The sequence below is a fragment of the Phaenicophaeus curvirostris genome, chromosome 23 (assembly GCF_032191515.1).
Source record: "Phaenicophaeus curvirostris isolate KB17595 chromosome 23, BPBGC_Pcur_1.0, whole genome shotgun sequence".
NCBI lineage: Eukaryota > Metazoa > Chordata > Aves > Cuculiformes > Cuculidae > Phaenicophaeus > Phaenicophaeus curvirostris.
The window spans coordinates 8,355,131-8,380,232 of NC_091414.1; the positions used below are offsets into that span (position 1 = coordinate 8,355,131).

Sequence of the window (25,102 nt, forward strand, 5' to 3'; positions counted from 1 at the left end):
AATGCAGAAGAAAAAGCAACTGGAAACAGATTCTAGCACCTCATGTCCCTGCAGGAAAATCAACCTAAGGTCACTTCCACTGAAAAAACTTAAAATTTATCACCACACAATTTCCTGATGCTGACAAACTGAAGCCAATCGACTGGAGGCAATTTCTGGCTACATGTTCAGTAAAAATGCTTCTCACGTCAGTCACAACAGATCTTAAGTTTTAGATTTAGACTGATACATGACAACGTCGCCTTGTTCCAGTGAGCTGTCTTCTAGGTTGGCAGTGCTTTTAACACTATTCTTAATCTCAAGTTTGATTTTCATAGCCTCTGCTGTGTCCTCTATAATGGAATCAATTCCATGTTCTCAATCATCAAAATTAAAAGGGGCTAATGCTTCAACCACTGGAAATTCTGGACTAACTGAACAGCCATGCACCATGGGCTGTCAGGATAGCAATAAACTGCATTCCACATAGCAACACACAAGGCATGTTTTACAAGTACCTGAGTTACCTTCTATAAATAAGTGAATCTGCTCTGACCATACCCAAGACTTGCCCATTAACCATTCCCAGTAAACAGTACTTTTACATTTAATGATTAGATGCCCTTTAGTGACATTCAGTATTGGATATCAGATGCTAATTTCAGATGAACTTTGATATTTCGATGCAACTATTTACTTCCTTTCTAATACTGCAACAAACTGCACTCCATAAAACTCGGCAAGGAGAATCTGGATTTTACCCCTGGGTGAAGCAACTACTAAGCAAACCTTTACTGCCAGCAAAAGACTCATGAGGGGAAAACTACATTCTTGCAGTGAAGGTTTCAATTACATTGAACCAGAGCCGTCTCTAATGTTATCTAAAGGTCTCTTCTTGCATAACTCTGAAATCATGCTATCAGCATGCTAATATGAAAGTGTAGTACAGCTACCACAGAGTTCTTCCCTCCTCACTCCTCAACCACCTGTATCTGCTCCAACTGTCTATTCACTGGAACAGGCTGCCCCCGGGAGGTGGTTGAGTCACCATCCCTGGAGGTATTTAAAAGATGGGTGGATGAAGTGCTCAAGGACATGGTTTAGTGGCAGGCATGAATGGTTAGACTCAATGACCCAAGAAGCCTTTTCCAACCTGGTGATTCTATGATTCTGTAGTGCACTTCTGTACTACAGGAATAAACTCAAGGATTAATTCAGCACTGAAGTCTGTGCCCAGTGGCCAGTTTAGATGGACCCAGACAGTCTGTCAGTCTCCAGAGTATCAAGTTAAACGTACGGGTCTCTTCAAGGAGTTTGTGCAGCCCAATGACTGTGGGGCATTCTTTCACTAAAATGAGCAAACAGACAAGTCTAGGAAAAAAAAAATCACTCCCAGCAGCTACCAAGTGAATAGTCCAACAAACGGAGACCAGAGAAAGATGCACAGACTCCTAAATTCATTGTAGCAGCCATCCAGCTGTTTCCTCATCTAGCACATAAGGAATTGTGACATTTAAGAGGATAAGCAAAAGCCCTGGTGGTATTGCAGATGTTCAGTCTCTGAAGGATATCTGGTTGTCACAAGGAGCTCAGAGAAGTCAAGGAAAAGTAGCGCATATTTTGTACATTTCTGTGTAAGCTGACAAGATGGCACAAAGGTATTCCTGATTCCAGAAATGGTACTGCTGTACTCCACAGCAAAGTGAACCATCTTCCTACACTGGTTATGACACTGAAGTGATGTGATGTCCTGATGTGATGTGATGTCCTGAAACATGGTTTCCAGATACAACTCATCTTTAATGTACCAGGTAAGATAGGAAAGGAGGATGGAAACAAAGCAAGTTATCAGTTATCATTGTTACAATCCTATTTAATCATTTGCTATCTCCAGCTGCTGATCAGACCTCGCGTCTCACAAGATTTGGTGCCTGTCAGTGATTTGGATCTGGGATGGTAGAGCAAAGGTGCTGAGGCTTGGCCTTGGATAGTCACTGCTTCCTGCTCACACCCCTAGACACCAACCACACTGCATATCCAGAGGGGACGCAAGGCTCTGGGGGTCAGGCAGAAACATCCATCTAGTTTTCTGGTTTTGTGCTAAGGAAAATATAAGCCTGAAAGCAAAAGGAAGGCCACAGAAAGCATGAGAACAGCTCACCAGAAGAGCGAATCAACTAAAAGAGGATGCTGACGAGGCTAAGGCAGTCAATCATTTTGCCTCAAGTTTTGCTCTCCAGGTCTGCACTCTGGCCTTGCTGTTCCCTGTGATTTCACAGAATCACTAGGTTGGAAAAGACCCATAGGATCATGAGGTCCAACCTTTCCAATCAACCACTAAACCATGTCACTGAGTATCTCATCCACCTGTCTTTTAAATACCTCCAGGGATGGAGACTCAATCACCTCCCTGGGCAGCCTCTGTCAGTGCCCAATGACCCTTTCCATGAAATATTTTTTCCTGGTGCCAAGCCTGAAACTCCCCTGGCGGAGCTTGAGCCCATTCCCTCTCGTCCTGTCCCCTGTAACCTGGGAGAAGAGCCCAGCTCCCTCCTCTCCACAACCTCCTTTCAGGTAGTTGTAGAGAGCAATGAGGTCTCCCCTCAGCCTCCTCTTCTCAAGGCTAAACACCCCCAGCTCTCTCAGCCGCTCCTCATAAGGCCTGTTCTCCAGCCCCTTCACCAGCTTTGTTGCTCTTCTCTGGACTCGCTCCAGAGCCTCAACATCCTTCTTGTGGTGAGGGGCCCAGAACTGGACACAGGATACGAGGAGCGGTCTCACCAGTGCAGAATATAGAGGAAGAATAACCTCCCTGGCCCTGCTGGTCACGCCATTTCTGATCCAAGCCAAGATGCCATTGGCCTTCTTGGCCACCTGGGCACACTGCTGGCTCATGTTCAGTCGGCTGTTGACCAAAACTCCCAGGTCCTCCTCCTCCAGGCAGCTTTCCAGCCAAGCTTCTCCTAGTCTGTAGCACTGCTTAAGGTTGTTGTGCCCCAAGTGCAGGACCCGGCACCTGGCCTTGTTAAACCTCATGCCATTGGTCTCAGCCCAGCAGTCCAGCCTGTTTAGATCCCTTTGCAGAGCCTCCCGACCCTCCAGCAGATCCACACTTCCACCCAGCTTAGTGTCATCTGCAAACTTGCTAAGGGTGCACTCAATGCCTTCATCCAGGTCATCAATGCACTGAGCCGTGGGGAACCCCACTTGTAACTGGTCTCCAGCTGGAGTTAACTCCATTTACCACCACTCTCTGGGCCTGGCTGTCCAACCAGTTTTCCACCCAGGAAAGCGTTTGCCTGTACAGGCCAGAGGCTGACAGTTTCCTAAGTAGAATGCTGTGAGAAAATGTGTCAAAGGCTTTACTGAAGTCCAAAATGACTAAACCCACAGCCTTTCCCTCATCCCGTAGGCGGGTCACTTTGTCATAGAAGGCAATCAGGTTAGTTTGGCAGGACCTGCCTTTCATGAACCCATCTTGACTGGGCCTGATCACCTGGTTCTCTTGCATGTGCTTCATGACTTGAGGCAGAGCTGGATAGGAAAAGGCCATGAAGCTGTACAACAGATGAGGTGCTGAGCCAGTCATGTTAGCATCCATGAGACCAAATAGGACAAAGCGAAGGGTGCAGGTGGAGATCACGGGTGTCACTGCAAGACCAATAACAACTCTGAAAGGTCATGGGCGCTGGGGGACTAAAGAAACCACTATGCTCATTTCAAAAGCAAAGGGAAGAGATTTGGGGAACTTCAGGGCAGTCAGCAGAGGACAATGAGGCAAATTCTCCTGGAAACCACATCCAGGCAACTGATCAGCAAAACAGCCAGGCTTGGAAGTTTTGTGACCAACTGCACGAAACCCAAGAGGCATCTACACGAAACCCAAGAGGCATCTACACGAAACCCAAGAGGCATCTACACGAAACCCAAGAGGCATCTATCTCCTAGCAGCATTTCTCAGGGCTCAACATTGAGCTGATACTTTTAATGCCTTTACTAATTGTCTGAATAATAGGACACAATGTGCGTTCTCTGCCCATCCCAACTCCTACAGATCCTGGAGAGCAGCTGACACTGGAGGACAGGGCTGCTGTTCAGAATGACATCCAACAGGCTGTGGAATATCACTGACCCATGGAAGTTCAGTCCAGGCAAATGCAATGTGCTGCACCCAGCCCAACCCCAAGGACTCACAGAGGCCAGTGACTGGCTGGTGAAGCTCCAGCTTGGCACACCAGGCCTCAAGGGTAAGTGATTTAAGACAGGACAGCAGTGAGCCCTCACTGCAAACAAGGCAAATTATGCCGAACAGTTTCAAAGAGGGCATAATCAGGAGGATGGTGAAGTGTTTATTCCCCTCTATTCAGTACTTCAGAGACTTCACTGGAGTTACAGCGCGCAGTCGGTGGTGCAGCTGTCCTGTACGACACATTGCCACAGACAAGCAAGTGCAGCAAAGGCCCCCACAGGGTCGATATGATCTTAGAAGGAGAGGGTGAAGAGAGGTATTTTAGAGCACCCTTAATTTTGCTGTACTCCCTAGCAGGCAGCTGGACTCTTTCTTTGTGTCTAGTGAGCAAGTCAACAGACAAGTTACATAAAGGGAAAAGCTCACACAGTTGCTCCTCCTTTCAAGTCTTCCCTTCCTGTGCAAGCTGGATAAGGAAACCAAATTCAGCAGAAAGAGCCTCAGGGGAGAAGTAGGGGGTTTCTTGGTTTCTTTTGAAAAATTAAGCATGATCAATTCCCCACTTCACACATGGTTTAGCTGGCACGCCAGGAGAACCAGGCAGCAGAATGACAGACTTCATTCTTAGGACAGCTTTAATAATGTCAGTGGGTAACAAACTGCTCTAAATCTGTATCGATTAAGTACACAACCACAGCCCTGAGGTCCTGTAAGCAGCAGTTATGATCATATAGGGAGTATATGTTTACCATTTTATTCTCAGACCTGGGTGATTAAGAAAACAATGAGGGCTGTGCAGGTAGAATGGATACTGTATCTTGCCCACAAAATACAAGCCCATGCTGACAACCTCTACTGTTCTCAACTGTACAGCACCATGTGCCAAGTCTTCTCAATACAACAGGTTGCCAGAGCATCCATTGCTCATCCCCCTCCCATACACTGAAACTACAGCTTTAACCTATATCAATCTCAAGAGTAGATCATAGATCAGGTTAAAGACAAAGTCCAAAACTCAATCAGAATTTAACAGCCTATGCTTTGAATTTCACCTGGAAGACTGAACACCATAAGCTTTACTGGGCTACAACACCCTGCAACAGCATTCACCACACAGGTTCTGCCTCTGAACGAGGTGGGAAGACCAACAAAGCCCTTCCAATCAGTCTACATCAAATAAAGGCAAGAAGTGCCAGGTTCCTCACAGTTGTGACTTGGAAGAAGAGAAAAGACATCACATCTTTTAAACAGAATGCTTTCTTGAAGAAAAACAACAGCTGAGTCAGAAGAATTCTTGTTATCAGAAGACCTTTGGTAATCAGCCTGCATTTCCTTTGAAGCTTATAGATTTTTTTTCCTGATTTTAGGTTCCAGTTCCTGACAAGAGAGCTTCAAAGCATTAATAACGAATAAAAAATTAACAATTTTACCACAAGCCATGAGCATTTGAATAAAAGCATTTAACTCTGACATTCCCAGCTCTTACTGTTAAGAAATGGCTTAACAAACACAAGACAAAGAATCACTTCTTAAGTCATTTAAACATACTGCAGTACTGCAAGACATATGGCTTTATGAAGCCAACAGAGAGCTCTCAATACACATTCCACATAGTGGTGTGTGTTCCAGAAATTCCGAGGTATTTATCAGTGAAGAAGACTGAACTAACGAACAGGATTTTCAGCTCTGTGCAGTTCTGAAAGGCAAGGAAAAGGAAACACCAGGTCCTGGTTGCAGGAACTCACCATCTCTGTTGACAAGGCAGGGTTAGACCCATCCTGGCCCCAGGAAGCACTCCTCAATGAACAAGTGCTAAAGACCAGATTTTGTAATGGCACACTGTACGAGCTGAGATTTGTTACCTTGTAGTGCTACCAATCCCAAGTGACATGGTATGTCCTGAGGAGCCAGAAGCCACTGCCTCAGAGACAGAACAGAGCACTTACCTGCTGCCTCTGCTGGAACAAGTCATAGCTGACAAAAGAACAAAACATACAACTTGGACAAGGGTGAGGTACTGCTACTGAATAGACTGCTGTCCCTCAGATTACAACATTCTGTGATCCAGACATTCAATGTTAACAATGTTTTACCAACAACAACTCTTCCCTGCTCTAAGTGCTTTAGGATGCAGCACAGAGCTTGCAAAGTCCTGGTCCAATAAGCATTCTGATTTCTGCACCTTTGTATCAAGGGCTGAAAAGTGCAAAAGGTGAGAAAGAAGAGGCCTACTACACAAGCCCACTGACATGCTGAGCCATCACTGTGTGGGAGAGGCAGGGTATCCTACTGAAACACCAAAGATAGAATTCACCAACGCACCTCACATAAGTCATGAACTGGTAATAACACAGCCCGCTTCTACTCTAGATGCTGAGCTGAACCATTCATTACTGGCCCTGCTGAAGAACAGAAGGCTAACAGTAATGGAAATACTTACAAAAATCTATCAATATCTGAAAAGCCTTTGAAGAAATCTAAGGCACAATTTAAGTACATAGACCACATTAGTTAAGAAAACATCATAAAAAGGTCCCGTGGAGAGGGACACAAAGCACTTAATTCTAGACCAAGTCAAGAATGGGTAATATAAGAAGAACATATGGACAAAGTTAACGAGAAAACACAGTCCTTGGAACAGCGTACACAGGATATCAGGATTTTTTAGTCCTGGCTATTTAAAATGATCAGTAACTACTACAGTGTCGCAAAAGTTTCTGGTTTTATGCTCAACCTTAATAGATAACTTCTCTAAAGAAACCATTCATGCTCTCCATAAGGCTCAAAGGGAATCCTGTTCCGCAACACATATTCAATTCCCGTGACAACACATCTCTGCTCCCACTAAAGCCATCCTTGAATGCACTGTTTTATCCTCCTCAACTGGACAGATCACATACACCCCCACTCACATCACCACCAAGTTCCTCCCCCAGATTAACTCAGCTCACCTGCATGAAATGCCCAGTTATAATTCTGCCTTAACTCTTTCACTCATATTTCACCCACTTCCTCACCTGTGTCTGCATCCCTCTGCCTGCTGCCATGGTATAAATCCCATGCTGAGACTCCTATTGCACAATCTCACATCTCGTTTTCGTTTTGCACAGGCTATGTCTGCAATTGCTTACAGATAAGAGTGCACTCATGGGGAACTGCAGGGCATAACTACTGCTATTTAGGACAAAAGAAAGAAAGGGTTCAGACACCAGATAAAGTTTTTGATAGCATTTTTAATACAAGCTATACAGCAGTGACACTCCATTTTCAGCTTTAGAACAATCCCTACACCTTGCTGCTTTGAAATGCAAGCCCTTACCTTTTTTCCATTTCTGGAATGAAAACTTCTTTGAAGTTTCCCCTGCACTCACTGTCTGTGCAGACTCTTACAGAGCAACAAATACTGGAGGCAGATCTGAAAAACACCTCTGTCCCACGTGTGCTGCAAATATCAGTTACATTTCAGAATCACAGAATAACCAGGTTGGAAGAGACCCACCGGATCATCGAGTCCAACCATTCCTATCAAACACTAAACCATATCCCTCAGCACCTCATCCACCCGTGCCTTAAACACCTTCAGGGAAGGTGCATCAACCACCTCCCTGGGCAGCCTGTTCCAGTGCCCAATGACCCTCTCTGTAAAGAATTTTTTTCTTTGGAATTTGGAATTTGGAGTAATATTCTTCACCAGCCACATTCTCCTCTTTTATTAGGAAAGGAACAAGCATATTTACATACGTCAAGCTGAAGCATGTGTTAACACAGAACTTTGCAGTGCTTTGCTGCTGGATTTGTCTGGACATTGGGACATTAACATGCTCACAGGCTTTAAAACTACCAGTTCTTACATGAGAGCCCATAAGCAATTCCTGTCTGAAGCTCTGTATTGCTCTCTGTATGACTGCATGCTCCTCTGTTACTCTTTTCCCCTCTTATGGTGAGTGGGTTCCTACTGCATTCTCAGGTAAAGTACAAACATTCTCATCTTCATGCAGAAGTGCTACTACAAAATCTCATTAGAAGCATCTCCATAAAAGCCCACAAAACTCTTTGGCAAGGTTTCACAGTGCTACTGTGTTAAATAAGCTCTGCCTGAATCTCTTACTATCTGAACCATGAGGAGCTAAACTCTGAAATCATAGTTTCAAACAGTCAGTATAAAAGCCAAGTACGCTGCTACAGCTGGCAGAAGCACATCTTGAGTTGTCCCTTAGCTATAAAAGCTGACATGAGAGATATGACTCTGGTTCACCCTTCTGCCCCTCGAATTCAATAGTTTCCTTCCACCATATTCAGCCTGAAGAATGTCATTGGACTAAAAACTTGCTCTGTATGAACAGCCATATCAAAGCTCAGTCGCTTCAGAAACCTACGAATGCACATGCTTGTTACATCACAGAAATTATTCTCCTCGGCAACAAGAATTCTTGTAACCCTCCAGGTACAAGCCAGTCATTACTAGAGCTGCTTTTACCTCTTCTGTAACGGGAAAAAGCCTGTATGTACCCTCCCATGCTCTGAATAGGAGCAAATATCTTGTTTTGGGTCTAAGCCACCTCCGTTACAAACTCATTAGATGTCTTTTAGCGTATGATGTGCTCATAAGGCTTCAGGGAGAAGTACTGCCATGTTCCGGTATTTAAAGGGTGGCTACAAAGAAGGTGGAGACTCTCTTTCTATAATAAGTCACATGGAAAAGACAAGGGGTAATGGGTACAAGTTACTCCTGGGGAGAATCCTATTGGACACAAGAGGAAAATTTTTCACAATGACAGAAATTGGCTATTGGAATAGTCTCTCCAGGGAAGTGGTGGATTCCCCAACACTGAGCACTTTTAAGATTTGGCTGCACAGGGGGCCGGGCCATCACGTCTAGACCGCGCTTTTGCCAAGAAAGGTTGGAGCAGATGGTCCTTCGTGTACCTTCCAACCTGGTATCCTATGATTCTGTGAATCACTCCTCTTTATCCAATGAGGACTAGATTCGTGAATGTAAGTGCTACCTTGGAAACACTAACTTCCAGCTTCTTCCATCAGCCCTATGAAAAAATGTGAAACTGTGGCTGACAACCCTAATTTGGAGCATCCCTGCAAATGAATGTGCTGGGAACAGAGACCCAGCACCTCTGCCACACCACAGCTAACAGCTAAACACTGCGTGTAACAGATGGCATAGCTGTGCATTGTCCAAATAAACTGAGATACCTTACAATTTGGGTCTGAGCACTGCGACAGCCGGTATGATCTGTCAGAGTCACTAAGTCAGAGGACTTACACACCAGCACTCAAAATAAAGGACAAATCTTTGACATCACCAAGACCACAGGATTTAAAGTGCACCTACTGCACTTCTTTCTACTACCAAGTACATGCCACACTCAACTGTTTTTAGGGTTGCCATGACAGTAAGTATTCCATGGTATTTCAGGAACAGGAGGTCTGTCCACACCTGAAGTCACCAGTCACAGACCACTTTGGTCTCCTTCACTCTTAGCAGGACTACAAAGCCAAACTGAGAGAAACAGATGAGTATAAAATGACAGGTTTATTCACCTTCAGACTGCTGAAGAGTTGCTATACCCGCAATTTCCCTGACTGCAGGTGAAACAGAAGTAGAAGGTCTTTCAGAACCTTTACCCTGGCATCTTCAGCTGCCAGTGAGCCTCAGGGACTGAAGAAATCCCCGGGCATAAGGGTGTAAGGTCTGATGATAACGTCTGTACAAGGACTGCTGCAAGGTCTAAGTTCACGTCCTCCCAACTACTTCCTGCTAAGATTTCAATAAGATCTTAGGAAGAATTCTTTTCCTGTGAGGGCAGGTAGGCACTGGCACAGGTTGCCCCATGCCTAGAGGCGTTCAAGGAGAGGTTGTATGGGGCTTTGAGCAATCTGATCCAGTGGAAGGTGTCCCTGCTAGTGGCAGGGGGCTTGGAATAGGTCCCTTTCAACCCAACCCATTCTATGATTCAGTAATTTATAACTGACACTAGCTTCCAAATTCAACAGCTGCAGTTAAAGCCAGAACAGCCAATAACAGCAACAGATCAGTCCCTGGTCCAGGAAAGGTCCAACAGTATAAACACAGCAAGACTACCATTGCTGTCTTTCAGCTCCATGAGGAGCACAAGTCCTTGAAGACAGCTAGGTACTACCTTCAGACTAAAACCTTGAAATCATCTCTTCCTTCCACATAGTCTACAGTAGCCATCTTCATCTGAGTGTAGGAATAGTAGTAACGTGAGCTTGTTTCAACACCATCTCAGAAGAAACACTTCTAGGAAGCACCTGGACTAAAGACCTGGCTCACTGTTTTCATCCCTCTCACATCAGGTACAGATACTGACTTGTCACTCATCTCCACAAAGGCTAACACTTTAGATCCATTGCTTTCCTCCACTTAACTCAGTCTGTCTTTCACACAAACCATTTGACAGATCAGATCTGCTCCAGTTCACTTGCTGCAGCTGCCAGTGATGGTGTAGTTATAAATCTGCTATTGGGCCTCAGGCTGCCAAAACTGTTGTAACATCAGTCTTTGACTGCTCAGAAATTCTTGCTGCCTAGAGAACAGCAGTGCAGGACAGGCAAAATTCAGGGGAAGGGTGGAAGAGGAGGAGCACAACAGCAGTAAATGGGAAAAAAAAGCAATTCTGAACACTTACCTGGATTGACTGATGGAATCCTAACCACACGTCAGACAGCAATTCACTTTCAGGAATTGAAAGCAGTAGCTCAAAACAGCTCCTGGAAAAGTAAGAGGCAAGTAAGCAAGCTATCGGAGCACATTCTGTTGTTATGTTAAATAACATTTGTGGCACATATGACCCAGCACTCGGATAAGAAATTAAAGAGTGCTCCTTGTTACTATGCACAAGCTTGCTAGGATAATTTTACAGCCACTCTCATAATCCAAGATAAATCTGTTCTATGTCACTCAGGAATACCGCATTACAGAACTTCTGCTTTTTCCTCTCACAAAGAATCTCAATACTCAGGTGAATAAAACTCACCTAACCCCAGCATGGTCTCTTTGGCCAGACTAAGAATGAAAGTCAGAGTTTCAGCACCGACAGATATAAGAAAATAAAACTAAAGCAGAATAGCTTCATGGATGACACATCAGCACAGAAACGGACCTAGAGAACAGATCCCTAACAGCACCCTAAAATCAAAGAGTGAAAAGCAAGCCGTGTCCAGAAGTGCAGCAGCACAGAAATAGACCTACTGAATGGATTCCTAGAAACACCTTATGAGTCTCTGATGGTGTGGGGAAACATTCAAGCACCCATGGTGCAAACTGCAATGAACCCATGGGCTTACCAAACCCAAACCCCCTCCCAACAATACGTGTATCATATGTGCTCAGCCTGAAGTCAGAGTTAAATGGACCACGTTGTATTATGACCGGTTCACTAGCTCAGAGTGCTGCTCTATTTGTGTAGCCCAGTTATCTACAGAACACAAGTGGAGAACATCCCCTTATATTTCTTCATTAAGCCAAACTCCTGCTTAAAAATAGGACAGACACCAGTCACCTGGTCTTGATTTTATACCCAGGAAAGTTTGTTACAACCCATTTTCAGCTGTACCCATGATGAATACCAGTAATTTGAGTCAGTCCCACCACAGTGGCATGCGAACTCCTGCTGTGTATCAGGTTTTTAAAATTAAAATTCAGGGAAGTGGGCAGGGTTCAGAAAGTTTTAACATCTCTGAAATATCCAGCAAATTTGAAAGCTATACATTCCACACACAGGCTCAGATCCCCAAAACAGAAGAAGGGGAAGACCTACTTGATATTCACTCCTTTAGACCACCAGGTCAATATCTCCCCTTTTCAGAAACAAAAAAGAAAACAACTGTGTGTATTTAGCACATCTGTTTCATTTCAAGGGAAGTCTTGGAGAACAAGAATTGCTGTTTTCTGGGAGACAGAGCAGTGGCAGGACTACTGCCTAGATTGCTCCTGTTTGAGAGCAAGCTAACCTTGCACAAGACACATTGATTACCTAATTCCCAATTGAACTGCTGCACAGAACAGTGTGACCTAATCAAAATAAATGTGTTAACACTGACACTCAGTCTAGAGATTCACAAGACTTACACACAGCAAAAATGTTTTCATAAACAGGGATGACAAAGAAAGAAAACTGGTCTAAGAATCTACATGTAATAAAAGTGCAGAGTAACTGCTACCAGCTATGCCTATGCTGTTACATCCTTCCAACTCATGCTATTTTTAATCCAATACCTCCCTTTCCAAATATCAAGTAGAAGAATGACAGGACAACACATTCAGCCTCACTACAGACAGAAGAGCTGAGCTTCGGGGGTAAGATAACCATAAAGCAAACATGTATTTCATAACTCCTTAGTACCCAAGGAGAATGACTTCCCTTCCCCTCTTCCTTGTGACTGTTGATAAAAAGTTTGAACAGGTATCTGTGCAATGCTGGGCCTAACCAGTTCTTAGCCAAATTCAGCAGTCATTTACACAAACAAGATCAAATGACCAAACACTGAATTAACATCTGGCCATTCTTTTCACATTTCAGAAGTTTGTCCTTGCTACCCAATCCTTCTCCTTTAAACCTTTAGACAGAGGTTAGACCTGCAGAAGTTCTAAACGTTTCTGTCAGACAGGCAGAAAATACTGTGCCCTTGAAAAAGCAGGCAACAGGATCAGCACATCTGCCAGCTGCCAGAAGACTCAGTATTGTAAAGACCGCGTTTCTCCTTGTACCGAAGCCTGGCAGTACAAGTTAACTCGTGAGCCCAGGGGTCCAAACCCAGGTGGCTGCTATCAGACTGTGAAAAACAGCTTTATGAAGTCTCACAGCAGCTGAGCCTTCTTAACATATGAGGAGAGGGAATCCCTAGCATTGTGTTCAGAGTTTATACATGTCATACAGAGGCTCTTTCCATAAAATACAACATTTGTAAATGCCAGGTCAATGTGCTTTCAGAACAGCCTTTTGCTGCGCTCCTCATTTTCAGACTTAAAGTCAACCAGTCCTGTCTTAATTCCTGGAAAGACAGTGTAGAATATTGCTTTTTCATATATAATATATTGGCTATATAAAATATCAGGTTTGAACAAAATAGCAAAGTAAGGCTCAACAAATTACTTTACTTAATGCTTAAGGCGCTACTTGGACAGTGGAAAAAGAATCTGAAATCAGATTTTCAAAGCATTGTGCACACAGAGTGAGACAACAGACTGTGAAGACAAGAGAGCTGAATTTATGCCAATTTTTGCAAATAAACTTGCTTTAATGCTTCCACTATTAAAAAATCAATCATGTTAAACACTCGGCTTCAAAACATATTTTGGAAAAAAAGGTCTCTTAGATTTGAATTTCTTTTGGAAGGAATAACTTGAGGCCAACACATCATTTGCATACAATCATTCTGCAATCCCTTTGGAACTCATTTGCTGTTATTGTAAGACAAATTTTTTAAAAGGAAATTTTAAAAGCATTCCAAATCATGTTCCTCTTTAGATTGTGTTAGAAAACTTATCTTATCCTAAGCTTCTTAGGCTTTAAAAGATAAATAAATATACGTGGGATGATCAGCAGGAATAGTTCATCTGTTGCTATGAATTATCCTGCATCTGTGAACAGCTGAGTCAGCTCTCAAGGATGGATGGCAGTGAGGAAAACACAAGGTAGTGAATCAAATCACAACAATTTTATTAGGCTGAGAAATGCTTTCTTAAGATGGACAAAGCAGCGAACTCTTCCACGCGCCTCCTCACAGAGGTGTTAAAGAAAACAAGCACAACTTTCCTGGAAGCAGGACTGTTTGACGAGGAACAACCCAGAGGTGAGATAGAGTACAGGAAGGCTGAGGCAGACTGCTCTTATCAGCTGAACCCCTTTTTGCTACTTAGAACAGATGACACCCAGATCTTCCTTCTCTTTTTATGGATAAGAAAGCATATTAACACCTTCTCAAAGATGCAGGAATGGAAACCTCCCCTTCAGAGCACTGTCATCACAGCAAACAGGACAAAGTAGAAAGCAGTCAAATATCAGCTACTGGCAAACACAAGGTGAGCTAGGAACAATCCCTTCTACTTTGTTAACTTGAATCTATCAATCTTAGGACCATATAAACCATTTTCAGATGGAAGTAAATTTTCATACTGATGGGAACGTGCATGGCACCTTCCCCCTCCCACAGTATCCTCAGAGAAGCTGAAATGAACAGTCTTGGCTTCCCAAGATTCACAAGGAAAGCCAGCTACCCAAATCTTCATGAAAGACACCTTCGATATGGCTAATTCTTTATTAGTTCCTCCAGAGAGGTAAAACCTTTGGTATAGTAATACCGAGGGGAACTCTGATGTGCTTTATGGCTGTGAAACGAAGCAGTCCCAATTCTACTCAACCAAGGCAGGTACACCCTTTCATGGCTGTGGCCAAGAACATCATTCCTGTTCTAGAATCATTTGTCAAATCTGTGAACTACTAAGGCAACCACTCCAAGCTTTCCTTTTACTTCCTAAGGTCAGACAACAGACCAACAAGCTCTTGCAGAGCATCAACATTATGTTCCTCACAGGGGCACAGACACTATGTCACACCAGATTGCCTGTGAGCACATAACTGACCTGCCCAGGTGGCAGAGAAAACCCCAGGATACCCAGGTTTGCAGTTACTGGGTCATCCTGCTGAGAAGAGTGTCAAGAGGAGGATGCTCTTCTGTCCTTCTCCGAGAGATACGTTGAAAGGGAAGGAGGATCCCAAGAATAAGTAGAGCACTTTTGCTTTAAAACAGGAAGTTTTGCTGCTTTCATTTCTCATCAGGGTTCAAGTCAGAAAATACAGAGCCCGTACAACAGCTGTGGGCAACCCAACTGCCTCCCCAAAAATCAGTGTCATGTGGGAACAGAATGCTTTCATATCCCTAGCCAGACAACAGCCTTCCTCCTTCATGGAGCTTCATTTTTATCTTTAATTCTCTGCTCTAACTTCTCTCTCCCTCCCTTGGAAACTCTTAAACATGGGAGAGTTCAGTTAGGTATGCCATTTGCCAAACCCTATCTGTCACTTGTTGTCTTCCCCATTTTTTGGATTCCTCTCAAACAACCACAACAAGAACAGGGGAGATTCCAGCAAGTCAGTCTCTCTGCTGTCCTTCACCACAGCTTTCTGAATGTACAAGCAACAGCAAACAAACTCCTCCCCATGAGAGACAGAAGAAACTAGAGGTAGAATATTTTTATTTTCTTAACAAGAGAAAAGCAATTGTGGTAAGGAATTTTGAAACAGAATTGGGATTCCTGTCCCAAAGTGTGTAACAGTGGCAAAACACACAGAAAGCACTCCAAGTATGGATGACCTGCATAGACAGTGACAGGCAAACTTGTTAGGTGGCATGAGTAGGAAATTATAAAACACACAAGCTAATTAATGACAATACGACGAAGAGGAGGTTACTCTGTCCATAAAAAGATGGTCTGCAAAAGCAATTCAGATATTTTGCCAAAATGTGTGTCATGTATAGGCAAATGATTTAGCAGTTTAAGTCTTCACATTGAGAAGTTAAGACAGACTTTTCCTGATTTAACGTCTTTTCTCTTCTTGACAGTTTAAAAATAAAAATAAGAAAAATTTCTCCTAGTTCACATATTTCTCATAATTCAAAAAAAAAAAATAAAATGTCAAGGCATCATATGGCAGTATCTGGCTCCGAGCTGCTGATTTATACTGCAAGCCAGTACATTATAAAAAAGCATCTGACCAAGGAGTTCATTGCAAAATATTTCCCCAAAAGAACACCTGACCGTAGAACACACAGCGAGGAAGCTACTGACAAAGAAAAAACGGCCCATAGAGAGACTGTCACAGAGTCACTTTGATTTTACGATGATAATTAAATTCAAGTTTCTAGACCATCAAACTCTTCACCCTGCCCCCTCCAATGAAACCTTACCATCAAGTCATCCTTCTCAAGCCAAAGGCAGTAATGGTTTCTACTCCCTGTGAAAGCCCTCAGGCTGCACTCTTCAAATACAAGCAGCCACTTTGCAATGAAAACAAGACTTTGAGGAACTACAGGTTACTCCACCTCAGTTGATTGACTGTAAAATAGTTCTCATGTCAGAAGAATCCCTGTGCTTTAAGTCACGTCTACAGACACTTGTCAAGAGCTCCAGCTGAATTCCTCTGCCTTCAGCTATCCTACAGCAACAGCCCACATGCACAGCTCCGTTTGCCATAAACACAGGCAAACTTATCCTTTTCAGAAAGAGTCGTGTTCAGAACTACCCTGCATTACAGGGAAGAGGACACAAGAAAGCAGCGACTGCAGAGCAAGTGGTGCAGTTTGATTAATTCATGCACAAAGGTCTAATATTAAACTTACTATTCTATGAGGACCACACTAAACTATTCCTATAGAAAATAATAATAATTTTCAGACTGTTTAGGAAAGAATGGAACCGTCCCAATATCTGCGCATTTATCCAAATGCAGAAAAAAGCCTTATCATTTGTTCACAGTAGTTAAATGCTCAAGTACATTTTTGTGGTATGACTTAAAAAGTACTAAAGACATTTACTAGATAATGAATCATAAATACAGTTGGCAAGTTAAGTACTACACTATTTCAACAACTTGCTTTTCATTTAGGGAGCACAGTTTGGGTTTTAATATCAATGTACCAACTTAAAACTTACAGCACTAGCCTGCCAAGTACCAAAAGAACATCTTCACATTCCGTAGTCAAGTAAGGTCGCGCATTAGCAAAGCTCTGGATGGAGATCCGATACACTTCCAAAAAAGGTAAAATATGTTCCGATGCACCCCGACTGCCAGCATACTGAAGCAGTGTCTGAAAGAAAATGAATTATCATTAGAAGTCCATAATGCACTTTTGTCTAAAAACACAATACCAACATACAGTACCAAGCTCATACAGTGGAAGAATTCTGGAAATTGGAACATTTTAATCTGAAGGGGATTTTAAAATGGCAGCTTTTCTCCTCAACTAAAGCAACATACAGTACCAAGCTTATACAGTGGAAGAATTCTGGAAATTGGAACATTTTAATCTGAAGGGGATTTTAAAATGGCAGCTTTTCTCCTCAACTAAAGTTATCCCTTTTCCTCAATAATATTTTTAATATTTTTATTATTTTTATAAAGTCATCAGGTTTATAAAGTCATCAGACGATTATAAAGTTCTCCTACTAGGGAGCAAACCAGATCCAACGGGCAGAAGCATGAACTGTAAAGTTGAAATTCAAGGAAAAGTTCTGTGCTCAGCTTCTTTTGTACAACCACAATGGAGACAGAACCACACACAGAAAACCACAATCCTCCTTACTAGTAAGAAGGCAGGAGAACAGGCAAGCCAGTCAAGAGTAAAAACATTACTCCAGCTGCAGTACTTTCAGGATACAGGCATGACAGACAGAGCAAACAAGGAGCCCTTGGAAGGGTATACAAACTCCAGATCAGACAAACATGCAGTCATTTTTCAAATGCAAATTCCCCTGGATTTCACTACTGAACCCCAGCAATCCTACATTATCCAGGCATGGCACTGAGGAAGCAATGTAAAATCTAGCCAGTTTTAAGACAAATCAAAGTAAGTTTTGAAAACCAGCACAGTGATGGCAGCAGCAACTCCTGTCTTTCAACCTCTTCAAAACTTCCCTACAATACCATGGGATCTTCCTACAGGATATCAAGTAAAACTGAGAGCCAGCAGGGCACTAAGGACACCTTTGCTTCACAAGTAATGGTCCCTTCTCTGTATGCATGCTTTCCAACAGCTCTGACTAGATACACTTGTGTTATCATCAGTTACAACCCCTCTCTCACCTTACACCTTCCCTAGACCAAACCCAGTTCATTTTGGTTAAGGCCAGGTGCAAAGAACGCAAAACCCATGAAAAAGACTCTGCTTTTTGGAGCCCTCTGGGCCAAGACCATACAGGAAAAAAGTTCAAAATGCCCCCCCCTCCATAATTCCTTAAAAGCCAAACTCTCCTAAGGGTCACATCAGGCCTCAAGTTACTGAGCCTCAAGTTGGGATTCTGACACTCCACACACAAACACTGGAAGGAGGACACTACTGAACAGATCCCATACTGAGCATACATTGCACAGTCATTTTAATGGTCAGAAACTTCTAAGATGAAGCCCAAGTTCCAACGCAGCAAGAAACAAGTGGCTAGCCACACACTATTGTGTAGATAATCTGGTGTTATGCCAGTGTTCTAACCAGACAATCCTAGCCCCAGTGCAAAAAGAAAACGCAGGTATTCACCAGACTGGCACAACCACATGTGAGAGTTAAAAAAAAATCTACAAAAAATACTATCTAAGAACCAGTGAACATCAAGACTGTTTTGTAGATTCTTCTCCCAGAACTCAGTATCAGTGATGTAACTCCAAGGTGAATGAGTTACAAACAGTCCAACCCCCCCCAACATTAACAGTTATACAGGGGTTAAGAAGGGGGTGGGGAGGAGATTGTAAGTTTACAGGAATCATCCTTGAACACAACGACCACCAGCAGGAGCCATCAGTGCCCTGGCACTGATCAGTCCAGGTGCTCCTGTAACAGATTAATGAAGGATTTGACAACATAACTCTAATTATCTATGGCCTTAGAAGCATTATACTACACTAAAAGGTTGTAATCCCTAGAGATACTCAACTGCTGACTATCAAGTCATCCTTTCAGTAAACTCAGCAGCAACGCTGTTCTTACAGTGACTGCAAAACAGAGTAAACATACAACTCTGCACTTTTCTAAAATACATCCATTAAAACTAATCTATTAAGAAAGCCAAATTTAGCACTCAAGTTAGTTTATCATCTAAGTGTCTTAAAATATTTGTTCAGTGTAAACCATAAATCATGGTAGAATATTTCTTAAGATTAAATAAACTTACCGGAAGACACTGCACCCCTGTAGTGAGTGCAATCATCACGAAGTGATCAGTTTGACAACTCAGACTGGCAATTCCTTGAGTAGCCATTTATCAAAACCTTCTCCCCAAACAGATGAGCAATGACGGCTTGCATGTATAAGGCAGATTCAAGGCATTAGACTAATTAACAGCTTGAACTTCAGAGAGATGCCTCTTGGAACACTGTTATACTGTCAGTATCAGCACACTGACTAACAGGCAAAACACAGTACCTATAGTATGGAGGCTCTGGAAGCCCTGGTGTTATTTTACAGGCAATACAAGTTTTAGTAGCCCTGTAGCCCACTACAGACTTCTCCAGGCAGTTTGTATATCAGATAAAATCAGATCATGTTTAACTTGTCAGAAGCGTATACATGCTTAACAAACAGTCACGTGACAATTCTATAAGTGATTACTACTTTACAGTCCAGTTACCTGAAGACAGTTTTCAAACATTCTAAGTCTGGTAAACACAAACCCACATATGCTGTCTCCTTTCCCCCTACCACCAACTGCAATAGCTCAGCTCATTGGGGATCGGGGTGTGAGGAGCAGATGCCATACACCTCAGTCTGCTGTGTCATCTACAAACCAGCCTGGTCCTCATCCTGCACAGGCTCACAGCTCACGACACTGCAACACCTGCTGAGCTGCATTTCTTTCAAAACACTGACTTCTTCCACAGAACCAATTTAAACACAGCTGAGTTGCCTGACCTGTTACAGCTTTAAGCCTCTGCTCAAGGAAAAAAGTTCCACCTCTTCTTAAACATACCCAACCACAACTGACAGCTTCAACTGTGCCACCTTTAATTTCAGAAAGCCAAGATGTGCTGGCATTAGCACATGGGATGTTTTGATGTCCTACGACCTCTAGTTTACTTCATATTTCCTCATATTTGCGGTAGTGTAGCCTCCAGCACACCCAAACTGCTGGAACACACAGTGTGTGGGAACACATTGTGTTCCCCAACAGGGAGGTTTTTTCTAAGATGAACCAATAAAGCATTCACCCTTGTACAATATAAAGCTGCAGTAACTCACTACTTAGGCTTCATGAGCAAGTTCATTGTGTTATCTGGACACCAATTTTACCAACCTCCTCAAAAGTAGGGATCTTCAAGGAAAACATGCCACCCAGTACCACTCTCAGGAAGAGCTACTGGAAAGCTGCACAGGGCAGCACTACCTTACATATAACAAACTGCAACATGGAGACAGTTTAGAGCACAGGAAAAATAGTGATTTAGTTCACAGTTTGTTGCGTCTCACCAGCCCTGGTAACTTTCACAGTAAACCAGAGCACCTTTCAGAACCTTGCCATGGATCTACCTGCAGGATGGCAAATCCATCGCTGCAGGTACATTTCTGTGTTAGCTCCTCATCGCAGCTATTTCCCAAGACTGTATTCAAGCCCAGTTAAACTCAACTTTTCTCTATGCAAGGTCTGCTGTAGCTTAGGAAGCTTATGATGCTGAGGCTCTGGAGCGAGTCCAGAGAAGAGCAATGAAGCTGGTGAGGGGGCTGGAGAACAGGCCTTATGAGGAGCGGCTGAGAGAGCTGGGGGTGTTTAGCCTGGAGAAGAGGAGGCTGAGGGGAGACCTCATTGCTCTCTACAACTATCTGAGAGGAGGTTGTGGAGAGGAGGGTGATGGCCTCTTCTCCCAGGGGACAGGACAAGAAGGAATGGCCTCAAGGTCTGCCAGGGGAGGTTTAGGCTGGACATTAGGAAAAAAAATTTCGTGCAAAGAGTCATTGGGCACTGGCAGAGGCTGCCCAGTGAGGGGGTTGAGTCACCTTCCCTGGAGGTGTTTAAGGGACAGGCGGACGAGGCACTGAGGGTCATGGTTTAGTGTTTGATAGGAATGGTTGGACTCGATCCGGTGGGTCTTTTCTAACCTGGTGATTCTATGATTCTAAGACAGCAGCCATACCCTCCCAGCCATTAAGACAAAATTCTATTGAGCTCTTTAACATTTCCCCTAGAGACAGACCTTAGGCTATTTTTCAGTTTTACTACCTGAACTCTTTGCAACATCCCAAGTCAGAAAGAAACCAGGATGTAAAACTGCATCCCAACCACAGTGCTTTGACTGTACAACAACACCACAAATCCATGTACACCCCAAAGGTGCTGCACGACAAACGAGCCATTTCATGTTTTCCCCTTTATTTCTTGGTGCGCAGTCAGAACAGTCAGAAACATCCCAAACTGATGGCAAATCCAGACAGAACCATTTTTATTTCTCTCTGTGCTCTCTATCAGCATTCTAACGTGATACTTCCATTCAATAACAATACGAAGACCTAAACAAGTCTGCATTATTTCTGGGACAGGGTTTGAGGATTTTGTTTGTTTCTTAGGTAACAAACAGAACTGTCTTCTGCCCAACTCCACTGATCAAGTACCTTTAAAGGTTTATCTGTACCATACTCATCTGGGCAACTGGGCCTCTACATAAATTCATCATCTTGACAACTTCTCCCAACTGCTTGTTTCAATGTCCTGATGCAACAAACACCACTGGAAACACCTTTAGCAAAATCTGGCACATGGAGAAAGACAGACACGCTGTGCTGGGCTCTGTGGAAAGCCAAGGTCACAGATCCTAGGCAGTAAGCTTAACACAGGACACAGAGCAACACACAGCAGATGCACCTGCACTTTGAGAAGCAACAGTTTTGAAATCTAACAAACTCCTCTTGTTTTAGCAAGCAATGAGCTGGATACCCTCCCAGAACAGTGTGGTGAACTACATAATCTGTAGGTGCCAAATGGAAGACTGCGGAGGGTGACATCGCTCAGCTTTACTGGTAGTAGGATTTTTTGTGTCATCTGCCATTCACCATTCAAGCACAGTGGGTGCATCAGCTGAGGGGTTGGGAAACTAGCTTGCAAAGCAGAACGCTTTGTTTCTCATTGTAGAAAACACAATCTCTTCAGATTCAACAGGAATGGTTCTCCAACCCAGGAACCTAACAGCAGAACCTAACATTCAGCTTTAGAGCTCACAGGAAACGATGCTGTGGGTGGAAGGAAAACCTAATTAACCATCGAAAGAATAAGTGATATCCATATCTTAGACACAAACCAAGTTTAGCTCTTCTTCTGGAAGTTAGCAAGTCGATTCGGAACCTGCTTATACTCAGTCTGGGCTGCATTACGCGAGCATTCAGCCAAGATGCCCGGACTACAGAAGCTCGCACAGTGGTTCGAGAGCACTGCGGGTCTTCAGGCCCGAGCACGCACTGCTCATCGCGCCGCAGACGTCAGTCCCGGGGGGACCCGCGGCTCTGACTGCGAAGCACGTAAAGAGCGGCAGCACGAGCTCTAGGAACCCGGCCCGGGCCCGCACCGAGACGAGGCGGGGCGGCCCCGGCTGCCGCGCGGCGCCCCTCGAGGGCCGGTCCGCCGGGCCAGGGCACGGCTCCCGCAGCGCCGTGCTCGGCGGGGCCCCGGGGCGGGCGGCTGTCGCCGCCGGGCGCGCGCTGCGGCCTGGCCCGCTCCCCCACCCCCGCCAACCCCCGCCCGGCCGCTACCTGGCAGAAGCCCCGGCAGTAGCTCCGGGACGAAGCCTCCGACACCTCCTGCTCGCGCAGCTCCGCCTGCAGCTGCCAGAGGCGGGCCCGGAGCGCCGCCACCAGCCGCTGCCCCTCGGGCCGCGCCGCCGCCTCGGCCTCCGCGTCCGCCATCCGCGCCCGGCCCCGCCGCGCGTAGGCACGGGTCACGTGACGCGCGCCCGCTGACCTCATCGCCGCGGGACGACGCACGTCAGGCGCACGTGACCCGGCGCGCACTGCTGCCGCGCGGGCGGGGGCGGGGCCGCGCGGGGCGGGGCTTCCCCGGGCGCCTTTCCCGCCCGCGGGGGGGGGGGGGGGCGGGGCCGCCGCCAGGAGCCGGGGGCCGCGCGCTGTGGTGGCGGCGGCGGCGGAGGGGGGGGGGGGGCCTGGGAGGGGTCTGGTCGTCGGGCAGAGTCAGCTTGAATGTCGCGGGCGTTGTAATCTCGTTTAAAAGCTCAGTATGGTAACCTGGACCTCTGCGACCCGAAGAAAAACCCTGTAGGGTCCAATCCCACACGGGAACTGGGAGAAAGGCACGGAACTTTTGCCAGGGATGTGCAACTTGCAGCACAGCCCCTGAAAGAAGTTTGTTTGCTGGTGGGTCAGGAAACTCTGCAGGGCATTGAGCAGAGCCCGGTGTTTGACAAGTTGACCTGCCAGGGTGGTAAAGGAGGAGCGCAGTCCAGCAGTAGTGGTTGTGAAGCCTCCCAGGAGGCGGCCAGAGCCAGTAAGTCTTGCTTTTACCACACTTGGCTGCAAAGGAAGTCATGAAACCCACCCCGAAGTAGGGGCTGAGGTGGCCTGTAGTTGCTTGGAGCTCCCAGGCCAGCAATCTGTTGGCAGTCATTTTGGCTTCCTTCATTTGTCTTGCTTAGGAATGAGGGGTTAATGAAATTCTGGCTTTTTCTGGACCCCCCAAAAAAACCCTCAAGAAATGTAACATTACCCTATGTTTTAGTTTGGGTAGCTCCAAGGTGTGATATTTCCTTTTATGATTTGAGAATTTAGATCACAGAGGCCCCTGCCTTGCTTATGACCACATGGGATTTCTACCCTTCACTGACGTGGGAATCTCTCTTTTTCCTTTTTATACTCTGCCTAATTTGACATCTACAGTTGGAGGGAAACATATCTCTCTCCATCTGGTAAGAATTATTTGCTCTTTTCCACCTCAGTCTCTGCCAAGCAAATGAGAAAGAGGAATAGAGAGATCACAGAATCACTAAGTTGGAAAAGACCCAGAGGATCGTCAAGTCCAACCATTCCCATCAAACACTAAACCATGCCTCTCAGCACCTCATCCACCCGTCTTTTAAATACCTTCAGGGAAGGTGACTCAACCCCCTCCCTGGGCAGCCTCTGCCAGTGCCCAGTGACCCTTCCCGTGAAATATTTTTTTCTGATGTCCAGCCTGAACCTCCCCTGGTGGAGCTTGAGGCCATTCCCTCTTGTCCTGTCCCCTGTCCCTTGGGAGAAGAGGCCAGCTCCCTCCTCTCTACAACCTCCTTTCAGGTAGTTGTAGAGAGCAATGAGGTCTCCCCTCAGCCTCCTCTTCTCCAGGCTAAACAACCCCAGCTCTCTCAGCCGCTCCTCATAAGGCCTGTTCTCCAGCCCCCTCACCAGCTTCATTGCTCTTCTCTGGACTCGCTCCAGAGCCTCAACATCCTTCTTGTGGTGAGGGGCCCAGAACGGAACACAGTATTCGAGGAGCGGTCTCACCAGTGCCGAGTCCAGAGGGAGAATAACCTCCCTGGACCTGCTGGTCACGCCGTTTCTGATCCAAGCCAAGATGCCATTGTCCTTCTTGGCCACCTGGGCCACTGCTGGCTCATATTCAGTCGCTGTCAAGCAACACCCCCAGGTCCTTCTCCTCTAGGCAGCTTTCTAGCCAGTCTTCTAGCACTAGTCTGTAGCACTGCATAGGGTTGTTGTACCTCAAGTGCAGGACCCAGCTTTTGGCCATGTTAAATCTCATCCCATAGGTCTCAGCCCAGTGGTCCAGCCTGTTCAGATCCCTTTGGAGCCTCCCTATCCTCCAGCAGATCCACACTTCCATGCAAACTTGCTAAGGGTGCACTCAATGCCTTCATCCAGGTCATTGATAAAGACATTGAACAGGGCTGGACCCAGCACTGAGCCCTGGGGGCACCACTTGGAACTGGCCTCCAGCTGGAGTTAATTCCATTTCCCACCACCCTCTGGGCCCGACCAGCCAACCAGTTTTCCACCCAGGAGAGTATTTGCCTGTCCAGGCCAGAGGCTGACAGTTTCCTAAGCAGAGTGTTGTGAGAAACTGTGTCAAAGGCTTTACTGAAGTCCAAGGAGATACATCCACAGCCTTTCCCTCGTCCAGTAGGCGGGTCACTTTGTCATAGAAGGCGATCAGGAGGACTTGGGGTGAATTGACATGAAACCATTTGGGAAGCTTTCCCT

At 45.2% G+C, this 25,102-nt stretch overlaps 1 protein-coding gene across 2 annotated transcripts in view; it reads right to left on the minus strand.

Moving 5' to 3' along the window:
- RLF (RLF zinc finger) overlaps positions 1 to 22,844 on the minus strand; it is a 47,644-nt gene extending 24,800 nt beyond the window's left edge. Inside the window, exons 1-3 of one of the 2 annotated variants that reach the window (XM_069875461.1) lie at positions 22,649 to 22,844; positions 16,860 to 17,014; positions 10,834 to 10,915 (exon numbers count right to left, since the gene is read on the minus strand). In XM_069875461.1, the coding sequence (XP_069731562.1) occupies positions 10,834 to 10,915; positions 16,860 to 17,014; positions 22,649 to 22,801 (390 nt within the window). In that variant the 5' untranslated portion in view covers positions 22,802 to 22,844. Of the gene's footprint in view, positions 1 to 10,833; positions 10,916 to 16,859; positions 17,015 to 22,648 lie in introns of those variants that run through there. The other variant, XM_069875462.1, reaches the window with a different exon arrangement.
- Positions 22,845 to 25,102: the final 2,258 nt, after the last annotated feature.